Here is a 15,602-nt window from a genome sequence, read left to right on the forward strand (position 1 = left end):
ACAGCGTCTCCTCAATGTGTTCAGTTTTGTTGTTAGGGGTTGACTTTGGTGTGAATGTTTAGGGGTGCGTTAAGAGTCGAGCTGAGGTTTCTGATTGCTATGAGAGTCTAATCTGGCTCTTAATTGCTACCTTGCGAGCTGCAGAGGCTCCACCACAAAACAGCTTCTCTCAGCATGTTTTTACAGGAAGAGGGGGAGAGGGAGCCCTTTACTTCCACTGGCTCAGCCTACAACCCTCATTATTCTTCCTCTTTCTCCCCCAAAGGAACTTCTTATGAGTTAAAGTTCTCTGTCTTTCTTCAAACCTCAATTTGAGATGAGTCTTTGTCTTAATTTGTGCTTATTTTTATGAAAACATCTGGAATATCACTATGTAAAAAGAGTGCTGGACATAAACACAGAAATATGATTGATTATTTAAAAAAATAGACACTTTTGTCTCTTTTTTCTTTTCTCTCTCCAGTTTCATAACTCTTACCAAGGAATGAAGATTGCTTCATTTCTTTGCGTCTCTTGTTGTCGTTGTTCACCTCTCCTTTCCTCTCTCATGCCGATCAACACTGTTTTATCCATTCAGTGCCTTCCCATGCAATTTAATATTTGCATAACTGTCAACTTGTAGAGAACATTTTCTTCCCTCTCTCAAACCTCACCTTTTTCACTTGCCAAGGTAGGCTGGGTCTAATCTGCCATGCAAATTCAGTGCATGTTTTCTCTTTCTGCCCTGGGGGCAGTCACAATGCTCTAAGATGTATATCTTTTTCAGACTGTAGAAATATACAGGGTTGTTCCAGGACCCAAGCTGCAGTAAATATGCTGCAAACTCCCATCTGGGATAGCAATAGAAGAGAGGTATATGAAAGTGACCACATGATTTTGCTCAAGTGTGTGTGGTCATCTGTATTCATCTCTGGCGTGAGGTCATTACATGCTACTTTAGAAACGTTCAAATAAGTCAACATTAAAGTTGGTCATCACTGAAACATGTAGTGACAGTATATCTAATGCCAGTTTGTATAGGTTCAGTGATAATCTTATATATCACTGACAACAATCAGGCCCACTTATACTCTAACTGTCACAAATACATTAATTCAGAGAAATAGTGCTTAGAGTCGGGGGAGAAGTGTGGGAGTGAACTTCTTTTGACATACAGTGTGGCAACGTGGGAGGAGTTCCCTTCCTCCCTCCCTCAGCCAGTCCCTCAGTCTTTACAAGCTGTTGCATGCAGTTTACTCCACAAGGCGTGGGTGATAGAAGGATGAGAGGTGAGGTGGTGACTGTAGCTGCCCAGTGAATGAAGGCGCAATAATGCCCTGTGAGACGGTGTGGAGGACACACGCACAAGAAGAAGTGATTTACTGTGAGGCAATCTGAAGAAGAATTGGATCTTGGCGTTAAGAGAAGTTTGCATCAGAAGTAGTTTCTATTAAACAGCAGAGATGAAGTTGAACATTTCTACAAGTTGGATAGTCCGAGGCTGGATAACGTGCGTCCTGGTCACCTTTTACGCACAGGTAAAAACACACTTCTTGTTTTAAATAAACGGTTTTAAGTTACCTGAGTGCATTTAATAGCCAAGAGAGTTGATAATTACCTTTTTTTTTTGTATACTCTGTCTCTTATGCACTTTTTTTTTTTTTTAGGAGATGACAATTTACTTAATTCTGCAAATAATGTTTTATATTAGTAGATGGAGAAGGAGGTATGTAACAGTAAACCCGAATGTGTGTCATCACATCAGAAAAGTCGTATGAAATGGTCAAAGGGAGAAAGAGGGGAAGGGAAGGAGGACTTGCATTTGTACACTGACTGGAAACAGTTCTGTTTGGAGTTGAGTACACCTCTGGCAGCTGGATGCTCTTCTCCCTCCACCATCAGGAACCTCATTAGCTCTGCCAGAGGAGAAACATCCAATGTGAGAACCAGAGTCCAACAAGTGGGTTGGCTGTGGCGTAGTGGAGAGCAAGGTAGTTCTCCAATCAGAGGGTCGGTGGTTCGATACCCGGCTTCAGCAGTCGATGTGTCCTTGGGCAAGACACTTAAGTTGCTCCTGAAGGCTTGCCATCGGTGTGGACTGGATGTTGCATGAATGTTAGTTAGAGTCTGATGGTGGCACCTTGCATGGTAGCCTGTCATCAGTGTGTGAATGGGTGAATGATATGTAATATACTACTGACTGTAAGTCGCTTTGGATAAAAGCTAAATGACTGTAATGTAATGTGTCCTAGGGCGATCCAGAAGGGTTGCCAATAGAACCAAAAATACTCCTATTATTCACAGTTGTTGTTGCCTTAAGGCTTTAAAATATCATGCAATCCATCATTTTCTAGTTTCCACGTATCAGGAACTTTCGCTGTATGTTGACACCATAAGATCATCATAAGCTGCGTAATGCCTCAGCTGATCCACTGCCACAGTTTAATTTCAGTAAAAAAAAGAAAAAAGTGAATGGCCCATGGCATGTTGTTGTCCATGTTGTTGTTTAGTCCAAAGCGCTAACTCTGTCCAGGTGGAGTAGTTTATAAGATGTGGTCGTAGCGGTGGGACTGCGGGGCACCAGTGATCTGCCTCTGCCTGTTGGCCTGTATTACCGTAAGCCATCGTTATGACTTTGACTGGAACTGACGCTCTTACCCAGCTTTTTCTTTGTTTCACTAAAATGTGTTGCAAGAGATAATGCTGAGGCAGGCATTGCGTCTCGTCCATGCAGAAACCCAAAGAGGCAATGGCACAAAAGAGAGATGGTATCAACTTCATGTCCCATTCGTTCAAGCATTGGCAACAAGAGTATAATAGCTGGAAAAACAAGTCAGTGTGTGAAAGGGAAGAAATGTTTTTCATCTACATTTTAAGGTGACACTGCAAACCTTTGGCTTTGGTCTGTTCTCACCATGGTCTTGCCATTACTGACTCACAGTATCCCCAAAGAATTCCCCTTCATTTTCCTGGTTTTCAACCCCTTCATCCAGGCAATTCCAAATGTGTTTCAAACTGTCCGTGCAACATTGAGCAATACAAGATTACTTCAAGATGTCGGGAGCTTAAAAGTCAATACATTATGAATAAACTGAGGTTTGGTGGATTAATTTCTTTGCCTGCCCACATAGCTCCTGTACTTTTTATCATGCATTCATGCATCTGTGCAGCTTTCATACAATTATCCATCAGCTATCTCTCACTACCTCTTTTCCAACCACCTACGTGTAATATTAAACAAGCAACCCTTCTTCTTTCTTATCATTTTTATTCATCAAGAGCTTTTTTTCTAACCCCCTCTAGCTCCATCCATCTATCCACCCGCCGTCACATCAGTAATCAGTCTTGAGCAATAACACAACATTGCCTCAGGCCTGCAGATCCAAACTGGATTTAACAATACAAACAACAGAGAACGCCAATTGATAAGGAAAAAATAGCACGCAGTCTTGTCTGACAATACAGCTTTGTGTGGAGACATTATTAGATTAGAATAGTTTTAACACTTTTAGTGCGTAGCTAACACACACTGATTGAGCTCTGTCTTCAATCAAAACTATTAGCACAGACCATAGTTGGATGGGAACTTGTTTTCCAACTGTTTGCAATATCCGTTCTGCCTGATTGAACTGTCCTTGCTGATTTTTTGTTCTAAAATTCTAAAGTATAAAATTTTATATGCACCAGATAATTTTTCCATGGAAAAACCTAGAGTGTCACTTGATCCCCAGCTTTATTGAAAATCACAACCGTTTTTAAAATAAGACAATGCAAACTGTGTCAGATTATTACTTGAGTAATAATGTTTTTTAGATGCTCCCACATGGTTAAAGTTTTAAATGTTTTTGTCAGGAGATTTTCAAATATCCTGATGTTGCAGGTGGCTATTCAAAGGATTTGTTTCAATGCATTTTCAAGAATTAATCACAGGTGCAAACATTGTACAAAGATTCAGTTGTGCATTAGGCTTTTACACCACCTTATCCTGGATGAGGTGAAACTGGATAAAGTCACGCTGTGCTTCTCTTGGCTCGATGCCAATGGCTGCCATGGCCGTTATGCAAATTCTCTGGTATTCCGACAGCAAATGGAATGCACTCTGAATCACAAATGCTAGGAAAAGATTATAAAAAAGGGTTGTTAGCTTATATCACCAGAGCAGCAGGACACTTAATGCCCTTTGGGTTTTTTTTCTACATGTAATGCCCCCCACTGACTATTTCACCTTTTACCTTCCTCATCTCTTCCCTCACACATTCTGTCAGACTCACACACACTCAAAACAAGTGTATATTTGAATCCCTACAGCAGATAAAGTTAGCTTTGAGGTTGGATATTTTATATTTTTTATATATTTTTTTATCATAACCTATAATCATAGAGGGTGGATCAGCTCTTTTCCTCTTACATATATATTTAGGGAGTCGAAACAAACTGCTTCGCATAACTGACACCCAATGTTTAGATGTGGCGGTCACAAAAATACAATTCCCATTTGGCTTCCTGTACAATTCCCTTTTGGCTTCCTGTACACGGTGTCCCAGTTGTATGGATTGACCACCACTGGCTTTTGTGTCTCCACATCGCTGTCTATCTATCCATTCACCTATCTACAGTACACAAACATGAACTTCTTAGCATGGGAGCCTTTCCTACTTTTGTCACATCTGTCTGCAGCAGCACATGGTCCGTGTTAGTGCTGCGGTCTGAGCTGTGAGCGCTGTGCATCATTATCCCTCTGGTTAGATTCTAAAACAAAGACTGGCTGATGTGAGAGAAACTTAATGGAGGTAATTAAATGCTTCAGTGTTCTTGGTGTGCTGTTGAAGCCTGGGGCCGGACAAACAGACACTGAGACTAAACAGAGTTTAACGTGGAGGTGTGAGAAAGAGAGGGAAAGAAATAACAAGAGAAAGAGGAGGACACCATGTGAAAGACAATGTTAGAGTTAGATCACAATACTTTCTAAATAATCTAAAATGATCGTGCCCCTTAAGATTTAAACGCAAAACAATTTTTTGTAAGTTAAGAATGTAATTATTTTAGGAAGGTTGACATTTGAGTTACAGTCAGACAGATGCACTGTTGGAAAGAAAAGATAGCCATTGATGATGAGTATGATGACAGACGGACTTATGAAGGTTGCTTCTGGAAAGAGCAGGAGGATGGGTTATCACATTTCACTTAACTGGACCTCTGCGGCACCAGCATTTCTTTAGAGTACAAATTACAGAATGAATGACTGAATTAGTGTATAATATCATGGGAAAAAGAAGCTTTCAGAAGGGCTGAGTGAGGAGAAGGTAGGACGTTGATCCGAGGTCAGGGTGCAGTCAGGCCTATAGGTTGTATTTTTTTACATTTATATATAGACGCTGTGGCTTTGGCATAGTTTCTGTCATAACAGTCAGATTCTCTAATTCAGCAATGTGGCTAGGAGTTCATCCGGCCCCTAAATAAGGGTTGGCTGGAGGATGTGTACAGTAGGAGAGAGCCTGCTCAGCTTACCTTTGTGGCCTTTTTCATCAGAGTTCCTATTTATTGTTTAAAACATACACAGATGTTTAACTTTTAGATTCCATTTTCATTGCAACTGGAGCTCTAGCGCTCCATAGTAATGACTTAGTCTAAACAAGTTAGAATAGAAGGAATTCCCCATTTAACTTAACTGCTGCCTAAAGATTTGTTTTTATTCTCACCATTTACTTAATGGGCAAGTTGACCAATCCTGCCAAACACATGGTGATATTATTTTAACAGCTCACTAGTGGGAATCAGGAGAATATCTGCAACCAAGTGTTTTTTTAATTTCAAGCCCGCTGGAGTGAATTGCATTAACTTACAGTTGGTTCTCCTTATGTGACTGGTTGCATTTGGGGTTTGGTTTGCTGGTTTGGAGGGTGTGCTGTTCTGTGGTCAGGTGCTTCTTAGAGTATGGAAAGAACTCCTGGGCATGTCTTGGGAGATATTTAACCATCCTCTTCCTCTCATTACTCACCGCCATCTGAAAATATCACATGTGGATTTGAATGAACTGAAGTTGGACAATCATTATATAATTTGGTCATCTTTAGAAGGAATGATAGTTATCATGTACACAGTTTATATATATTCTCTAAATGTGTGTTGTTAAAGGGTAAAATACTGCTTTGTTTCCTGTCACATAAAAAGCAAATTTTACTCAAAATAACAGAAAACTAATTCTATGTCCTGATATTTTGTTAGAATGCTGTCTCCAGATCTCTCCAGGGTAATGAAACACATTACTTAAGAGGCTCCAGATATTGTCAAAAGTGTAAACCAGGTAATAGCACATACACACTCACACATACAAATACACAGAGGGAAGTAAAACACAAGAAAGTAGAGTGTGCATATTGCAAATCTGGTTTACACGACAGACGCAGCATACAATAAAAATAGATTTCCATTCACAAAGATCCTAAAAAAATCCTAAAAAGAGGAAGAATGTTTAAAAAGGAACTTCTTGGCCAAAAATGGCTCTGACGTACACATGTGTTTTCACAACCACACACATACACACACAATTTGCGTTGACATTTGGTCCACTAGAAGTAACCAATTATTTTAATGGGAAAGTTGCTCTAATTTTGTCAATTTCTTTCTTCTTTTCTCTTCTTCCATTACTTTTTTATTGGTTATGTGATTATGTACGGGTTGTTAACTTCATATGTTTCTCTTCCTCCCTCTGTCTCTTTTTTGCACTCTTTTTTTTTCTTTGTTAGGCTTCCGTTTGTTTTCCGACTGCACTGATTCCCAAACGACTAGATGTATTAAATGTAATCGTGGTGAATACCAGCCTGGCTGGACTGAAGAGACGCGCTGTCTTCAGCAGAAGCGCTGTGACCCAGGTCAGTACCAGCAGCTTGGATTTAAAGATTCTGATAAGACATTAAAAAGGTTTTGCTACTTATGAATTAACAATACAAATATAAAAATATGACATTATAGTTTAGAAATATTTTGTCAATACACTTTTTAAACTAAAGATCACCAGTACAACAAATCATCATAGATTACCACAAGGTTAACGCCACACCACTGATACTGTCTTTAAAAAAGTTAAGATTAATGGTTTAATTAAGTATTTAATTATTGTAGTACTATTGTATTGATTTCAGGGTTAAAAACTGAGTGTCCCTTGGGCTGAAAACGTAAAATGACCAATTTGCATCATCATCATTCTTTGTAACAAAGCCAATTCCAAACTACACAGATATATTGCTCAGCCTGCGGAGAGGATTTTAAATGTAACACACATGATCATTCCTTTCAAGGATTTGGACCTACCTTTGCACTAATATAATCATACCATTGACTTCCAGGAAAGGGTTTCATGGAGAGTCCTGAAAACCTTGAGGCAGAGGAGCCGTGTCGCTGCCTTTCCGGCCTACAGTGCTACCCCATCAACTGTGAGTACTGTGAGAAGATACCCACCTGCAGTGCTGGATCTGGACTCGAGGTGGACCCCGGTGAGACACATGAACACAAAACACAACTCAAACAGTCACAGCAGTTTAGAGTGTCACTTAGAGCTATACTAAAATGTTTGTTATTAATTCCAGATCATGCAAATGGGAGGAAGAAATGTTTTGCATGTAAGAAAGGCTTCTTCTCTGCTGACAACAGTGCTGAACAATGCAAACAATGGACTGAGTGAGTGTTTAAATGCACACACACACAAACACACACAGGTTTTAGACTGGAATCATGAAGGGAAAATGCAATTGGGTAGCTTGCGTATGCCTCACCACCAACCAGCTGTTATGAGTAATACTCACACCACTTCCCCTGGAACCCTGGATCAGATACCAGCTTCCACTGCCGGCCGGATCCGCAATGATGATGATGTGGATGAAGGGATGGAGGAAGAATTTTGTTTTTCTCTCCATCTGTTCCTTTTTCTGTACTTCATCATTGCAGGATTCAACTGTGAAGGCTTTTAGCTTGGCTTGTAAAATGTAGAGGAAAAGAAAAAACAACAACTAGTAAGTCCAGTTGTACAAATATTTCCCCTGACTCTGTTTTTTGTGATTTCTTCCTCTCTTCTAGTTGTAAAGCTGAGGGCAGGAGTGAAACACAGCCAGGCAGCGCTCAGGCCGATGCAGTGTGTGGACCACCTGTCTCCAGTAAGACAGGTAAGACATTCACACATTCACTGCAGACTTTCACCATACAGAGCAAATGTAAATCATATTCAACACCTTAAAATAAATATACATTTTCCTAGGGCTAATGTAATCTCTGCTACTTGGAAGTTTAAGAGAGTGTGTGTGATTTATTTGTATCTTTTACAGATATTTATAACTTTTTGTATCTTTGGTAGCAATATGTAGAGGAAAAAAAGCTCTGAACTCCTCTTTCTTGCAGGTGCAGCACCCTCCTGGGTTATAGTTTCAGTGCTGTCAGTCATCACTGTTCTCTGTCTCCTCATCCTGCTCCTCTTCTGCTACAAGGACAAGCTGAAATTACTCTCTGGTAAGTTACAGTCATATTAATCTTGAAGTTCATCTCTAGCTATGATGTTTCATTATTTTTCTTTACATTCATTTATTCTTTCACAGTGTCATACATTGTAGACATTGGTTCAAAAGCAGACATGTATTTACATTGTCAAGTAGTGAGTAAAAGTGACTATCTTACATCTGATCACATTAGGAATACATTGGAGTGCATAGAAAACTTTTTTTGTTTTTGTTTTACTTACTGTTTAAACTGGATCCAAAATCATCAAGGTGCTCATCAACCTCTTTGCAGTACATCTTCACCAGAAATTATTAAGATTTCTGCCACAGCATTTTCTTCAGGATTAAGTTTTAATATGTTGTTTACTTGTCTAGTAAATCTGCGATCCTGTGTCCAGAATCTGAAGAGGACTAGGATACAGCAGGTAAAGAGGAGTCTCAGTTAAAAATCTATTTATTTAATCTCACCTACTTATTTAATTGTTTATGAAATATATGATCAAATGAAACAATTAAAAACAAATACAGCTCTTATGTCTATTACTAAATGTTGTAGGGTTTGTAAAGTCACATTTTTCTTACTACTTATGCAAAAAATTACAGTTACTTGTTTCTGCTGTTCTAGGAGACCTTGGCCCCTCTTTACCACAGTGGAGCAGGAGGAGGACTAGGAGGTGGCCACAAATGTATGCCATGTGAGACGACTAAACTCGTATGCCAAGCACCCCAAAGCCCCGCTGATGAGCACCCATGCACCTTTCCTACATCCGTTCCCGATGTCAAGGTCTCACTGCCCTTCACAAAAGAAGGGATGGAGGAAGAAGGGACCAAGGGGAAAACAGTGATGGTGGATCAGAGTGAAAGGTCTGGAGAACCTGAGGAGGTGTCGGAAGAAGAGGAGGTTGTGAGTGTGTCTCCTCTTTTGGCAGTTTCTTGTGTGTGCATCATTCCTGTCCACGAGCCATTGGAAGTAGGGGAGAATGAGGACTGTAGCCAGGCTGTCAGTCCCGGGACTCCAGGAACCTGCTCATGCAGAGGGCTAGATGGAGAAAGGGATGGAGATGAGAGTGGGAAAGAAGAGAAAAGTGGGAGCGTAAGGGCAGGCAGTAATGGTGAAAATGGTTTTGGAAATCCAGAAAAGATAGTTTTGTCCAAGAGTGAGACAGGTGTTGCATCTCCTGTCCCGCTTTCTCCGCCACTCCTCCACATCTCCTCCGTCATCCCTCCGTCAAGTCCAGTTCCTGAACTCTGCCTGCCACTGTCTCAAGCTCAGATGAGATCAGAGTTCAAACTACACCTGACAGACAAGTCAGTGGTAAAGCAGGAGGAATTGTACAGACTGGCAAGCACAGACCTCACCTCGACAGAGAGCAGTACAACCTCTGCGATGACCTCGGTCTGCCCGTTGATGACTTCCTCGTCTGTTGGAGATCTCTACCTGGACAAGCCCCCTGAGGCCTCGAGCCCGGAGCAAGGCCTGGGACTTTCCTGGGGGGATAGCAAGGGAATCAAACTCTCTTCTGGAGAGGTAGATCTTGAGTATTCACCTGAGAGCCTCCATAGTCAACTGACTGAACCAACTCTTACCTCAGGTAGGTGAAAATGTAACAATGAATTGTATAGCATGCCATAGAAAAGTCTTAATATAGTATGCCATTAAAATATTACTGTAGTATGTCTTAATAATACATGAAAAGTCATAGTATAATATGCAATTAAAAGGTATTAGTGTAGTATGTCTTAATAAGCCATAAAAAGCCATGGTATAGTATGTCATAAGTACAGTATATTATAAAAATATTATAGTATAGTATGCCCTAAAAAACAGTGTCAATATATAATATCTTACAAAAAAGTCATAGTACGTAAAAAAGTCAAAATATAGTATGTCATTAAAAAGTGATTAAAAGTAATAATATACAAAGCCATTAAAAAAGTCATACATTATGCAAACTGTCTTACAATAGTTACAATAGTCTTGAAAGTCATGCAACGACACAGTTTTGTATGTTATAAAAGGTCAGAGCATAGTATATCATAAAAGACATAGTATAGTGTGCAACAAGAAGTGATAAAACAAGTTGTTTTACAGTATGCCATTAAAAAAGTATAAAAAGTCATAGTATGGCATGTCTTAAAAAGTCATAAAAAAGTAATATAAAAGTCATAGTATAGCATTGAATAAATAATTTATAGTATACTGTGCCATTAAAAAGCCATAAAAACAAATATTTTACTAGTCATAAAAAAGTCATACTTTAGTATGATAAAATGTCATAATATAGTCTGCCATGAAAACTCATAGTATAGTATGTCTTATTGTATTCGTACTAGTTTGTTGCACTTATTGTATTCGTATTAGTTTGTTTCTGCACTATACTTTTGTACAGAGATTGTAGTTAATCTCACAATCTCGTAACTGGAGATTTGATCTCATAACTGTGATTTAGTATCTCATAATCTTTACATGGTATAACCATTTGTGCTTTTATTTTATTATTACCAAACTTTTCATAATTTCTTTCCATTGTAGAAATAGGCTTCCAGAAAGTCAAAGTATTTTTGAATCTCCTGGGGCATAAAAAAGATGCTGTGGAGATGGATATTTCCTGAATATGTTTGCTATGACAACTCAACAATGTCAATGAAAACTGAATGCACCATGGTTGTGTTCTCTGGGGATAATGGCTCATTACAAAGACTGCGGGACCACAGTTGTGTTTGCCAGGTGGATTCTTAGTTCTTTGTTTGTGTAGGCAGTCACCACCACTGTATTGCTACAGGGTCATTCCCATACACGATTTGATGTATTACACAGCAGCGTTCCCTTTCCGCAGAATAGGTGGGACTGGCGACCAAGAACAACACAATGAAATTCATGTTGGTTTTAATGGAAAGTTTTACTGTCGTAAAACGGTTGAGCTTATATTGTTCTCGTAGAGGACCTTTAGACCGCAAAAAAGAAAAATGTCTTGGAAACATATTTATGTATTGTGCCTCAAACACTGAGTGGTTATGGTTAGTTATAATAGCTGAATTATCATAACAGTCTGATCAGTACAGTGGTTAGCTTAAACTCTGGTATTATTAGGTGAACGTAATGAACACAACTTATAACAGAGGATTGCTTTCAGAATAAGAATAAAAACTTTGTGTAATTGTTTCCAAGAAATGTGTTTTATGAAATCCAGTATTGATAGTTTGACCCCGGACCACACAGAAAGCAGGAATGAGATATGTGAATGTTTGATGAGCTAGTGAACCACCAGAACCGCACTCTAACATACAGTGTGTGTGTGTGTGTGTGTGTGTGTGTGTGCGTGTGCGTGCGCATGTGTGTCAGTCTGAAATATGCCATCTACAAAGCTCCTGTTTACCCAGAGTTCCATAGGGTTGCGCAAAGTGACCACAGCTTTAATTGAAGCAAGATGTGCGCAGCTTAAGTAATACTTTTATAACCCTGCCCACAAACGTTTTTTTGACTCTCACTGATGACTTGGTTCTTTAATTACCCGCCGGCTGGCCTAAGAAGAACACTATTTCCCATCATGCTGTAATCACAGGTGATTAAATGGATTTCCTGCATGCAATCTATTTATAGTTGTGAGAAAAAGAAATATGATATTCCATTTAAGTTGTCTCACATAGTTCACAAATAGATGCTGAACAGTATACAACATTAGTCGTGTGTTGGACTCTCAGCAGATTCAGTTTTGGGGTTTAAAAGCAATTTTTCAAGGACACATTAACAGTAGCGATGACCCAGATATATTTTACTGGTGGAAGAATTAAACTGGCGGCTGTCCAGGTAAAATGAGCAAGATTTGTGGGAGAACTGTGTACAATTGTGGTTTTTGGCTGAGAATGAGCAGGAGAGGGGTACACAAGTTCATCTTTAGTCTTCGGTTTAAAAAAGCCCGTCAGCACACAATTGTTGGGTATCCAGAAAAATCAGCTTGACAGAAGAACCCAAGCAGATTCCACAGAGATTTGTTTTCAAAGTTGTGGTGACTTGACATATTTTTGAGCTAGACCTCTCAGACTGATATTCCGGGAAAGGCTCTCAGATGGGAAACACTGAGACACACTTACTATGATTGTGTGCTTTTGCAACTTTATATGGGTTTGTGTGTTTCTCAGTTTGTGTGTGTGTGTGTGTGTGTGTGTGTGTGTGTGTGTGTGTGTGTGTGTGTGTGTGTGTGTGTGTGTGTGTGTGTGTGTGTGTGTGTGTGTGTGTGTGTAAAAGTGTTTGCTAGAGCCTGTTTGCTTACATTTACTGTGATTGTGTGTGTATGGGTGTGTGCGTGCACATGTGTGAACTGATGAGGCATGAGCTGTGAGTCACGGAGGGTCAGCTTGTGCTGTCGGCTGGAAACTCAGACAGAAGGCTGGATAAAATGAGAACCAGGGGTTTAATGTGGTGAAAGATGGCTTAGTAAACAAAAACACACATTATATTTCCTAAATCACCTGGTTGGCAGGAGCCCAGATCCAAACAGTACAAGTTTGTATGATTCTTCTCGAGGAACTTGCACAGTACTGGACGGAAATAAAGTTTAGAGAGAGTTGAACAACATTTTATTTTGCATTTATTCAGCCAATGTCTGTAAACCTTTAAACCCTTGACAAATGAGTTGTTTTCAGAGGTCTTGAGTTTCTCACGCTCAAAACTGAAACAAATAAGGCAGAAAGGATGTGATATGGCGGTCTACGTAGCTGTGGCCTCTCTGTGGTCATCCTGCAGGGTCACTACACCCACTGTCCATTTGTCATCTGAGGTTAGCCAAGATATAGTCCCTTCTTTACTGACATCATAAATAGGGGAAGCTTTACCCTACTGGGTGTGGGGGGGGAATTGGAAGGCTGTGTCTTGCACAACTGTACTATATATAAACACGTTTCTATACATTTCCCAATAAGGTGTCATTCCACCCGTCATATATACGTCTGTCTATACAAGATTAGGAGATGTTGATTTATTTGTCATGTAACCATGGCGTTTGTTACACTAGCCTACTTTTTTTAAAGGCAAATTTTTTTTTATGTACCAGGCAAATATTATCCATAAACAGTGTCCCATTTCTCATCCTTTTACCAATCATGTCCTTACATCTTAATGCGTTTTTTCTACTTCTTACAATCCCCTCTTTTTCTCCCTCAAACAGGTCAGGTGTCTGGGAGCCACAACACCACCTTTATCTCCAGCGGTCAGGTGATGAACTTCAGCGGCGATGTCATAGTGGTCTATGTCAGCCAGACATCTCTCGGTACTGATGGGGCGGGTCAGGATGATGCCTTTGGGAGCCCAGTCCAGGAAGAGGCCAATGAGACGGCCCTTTTTTTCCAGAGCAGCCCGAGGCCACCACGGGACTCCATTACTCAAAGCACCTTGCAAGACGAGACACTGCCGGTCCAGGAGGTGATGGTGCAGCGGCGGCTGGGAAAGTGAAAAGTGACTACTGGCTGTTTGTTTGTCAGGAGAAGTACTCTAAGAACATTATTGATCTCCAATACAGCCGAGTAACCATGGACTGAGCCTAATCTTTCCTTCAGGACAATAAGAAGTTTGACATTGTAAAAATGACATCCGATCATTTCTGTCGGTTACTTTGCCTTAAATGTCTTAACTCCCAATTACATTACAAAAAGTCTGAATAAATGTGTAAACCGTCCCTGCTTTCTGTACAAGAAGAAAGAAAGGAAGGCTTTCATTTAAAGCAGAGCAGAGAGCAACTTTTTAGGGATGTGGAGATATCGATCTCTGCCTACATCCTTTGTTTGGATTTATTTCACTCATTAGTCATTGAATCTTGCCTCAGGCATCTCCAAAGTGCCTGAATTCATTTTCCATTGGAAGGCTTCATGCTTTTTCAAATGGAAACTCCCTCCATTCCAGACAAAGATGGGGAATTTTGTTGGAATTAGTTGCGGAACTAGGGTTCAGACTGGAAGAACGTCATGTTTTTATTGTTGTATGGAAATTGCAGCTGAGTCTTGATAGAACAGCGTTAGTACATTTTTCATTTCCCACCTTCCATCACTGACTAGCCCAGGTTAAAGTCTGTACACAATCCTGTTTTTAACGGTTTTAAATTTGACATTTGCATGATTTTCAAGACTGTCCTTGCATAACAAAATATCCACCATGTGGAAATAATTGTGTTTGCTTTCTCAAAATCAAGCCATGAAAGTAAATATTTTTATGGTAGAAATTCAATCTACAAGCTACATTACGATCTGGCATTTCACTGAGTGACTGTTTTTTTTGGGGCTACAGGGTTTGACAAAAGCTAATTTACAGTAAAAAGACACATCCAGTTTTGGTAAGACGCTTATTTATCCCATATGTAGACTTTTTAAAAAAAATGATCTTCTTATTGCACCACAAGTGCAGTGTGTGTCTAAGAAAAAAATGCTATGCATTTGATAAGCTATTTTAATACTGGTTTGTTTTGTTTCATTATGTTTTAATGCGCAAGCCTTCATGAAGAAAAGTAAATTGTCAGCCTGTTTATATTTTAATTAATTTTGCAAAGTAGATTGTTTATGTTTTATTTCAGAAGATATGTTATCAATGTCTGTATATATTTCAAAGAACCATGATGTATATAAGAATCAAGAAGGAACATTCTCTTTGTGCTTCCTCTTATTTGATTTGAGGTGCAGATGTGTTAGGCGGCGCCATTAACAGCAGGCCAAATGCAAATGTTAGAGTTATAAGGGAATGATCAAATACAACCTTGCCATTTGTTTGCTGGCATACGATTTTTATGTACATATCAATCAAACCTATTGCAATGAATGACTGAAAGAATATTTTGATTGAAATTAAATATGTTTTGCATCTAATCCTCCCAGGGATGGCTTCTATCCTACATTCTGTGGTTTCTCTCTGTCAACTTTCCTATTCTGGTTTTGACAAATTACAATGAACGAGTCATTTCTCCCCTCAAGATGATCTATAATCTTTGTCAAGCATTGCTAATTACACATGTGTGGCAAGGCCTCTCTGTCTTTGTGTTGACGGACAGACAGACAGGCAGTCTTTCATCAGGCCTGTGGATGGCGAGCAGCTGTGAGGGGAAACCAAGCTAGCAGTCAGACCAGCCAGCGTCACAGAGAGACCACATGAGAGAA

General features: G+C 39.7%; 1 protein-coding gene across 1 annotated transcript; it reads left to right on the top strand.

Annotated features, from left to right (window-relative positions):
• The first annotated feature begins 1,442 nt into the window (after window positions 1–1,442).
• tnfrsf11a (tumor necrosis factor receptor superfamily, member 11a, NFKB activator) lies at window positions 1,443–13,914 on the top strand. Its single transcript, XM_054623314.1, has 10 exons — window positions 1,443–1,517; window positions 6,205–6,283; window positions 6,726–6,851; window positions 7,326–7,472; window positions 7,566–7,656; window positions 8,053–8,129; window positions 8,371–8,478; window positions 8,841–8,890; window positions 9,091–10,057; window positions 13,631–13,914. Exons 1-10 carry the CDS (start codon window positions 1,443–1,445, stop codon window positions 13,912–13,914), a joined length of 2,004 nt encoding a protein of 667 aa, XP_054479289.1.
• Window positions 13,915–15,602: the final 1,688 nt, after the last annotated feature.

The sequence above is a fragment of the Anoplopoma fimbria genome, chromosome 21 (assembly GCF_027596085.1).
Source record: "Anoplopoma fimbria isolate UVic2021 breed Golden Eagle Sablefish chromosome 21, Afim_UVic_2022, whole genome shotgun sequence".
Taxonomy (NCBI): Eukaryota; Metazoa; Chordata; class Actinopteri; order Perciformes; family Anoplopomatidae; genus Anoplopoma; species Anoplopoma fimbria.

Bases quoted from the DNA above. Each gene is read 5' to 3' on its own strand.
- tnfrsf11a (XM_054623314.1), top strand. From the start codon at position 1,443: ATGAAGTTGAACATTTCTACAAGTTGGATAGTCCGAGGCTGGATAACG. The intron at 6,284-6,725 runs GTAATAGCACAT...TTTCTTTGTTAG, and splicing joins TTGTCAAAAGTGTAAACCAG to GCTTCCGTTTGTTTTCCGAC. The intron at 8,130-8,370 runs GTAAGACAGGTA...TCTTTCTTGCAG, and splicing joins GTGTGGACCACCTGTCTCCA to GTGCAGCACCCTCCTGGGTT.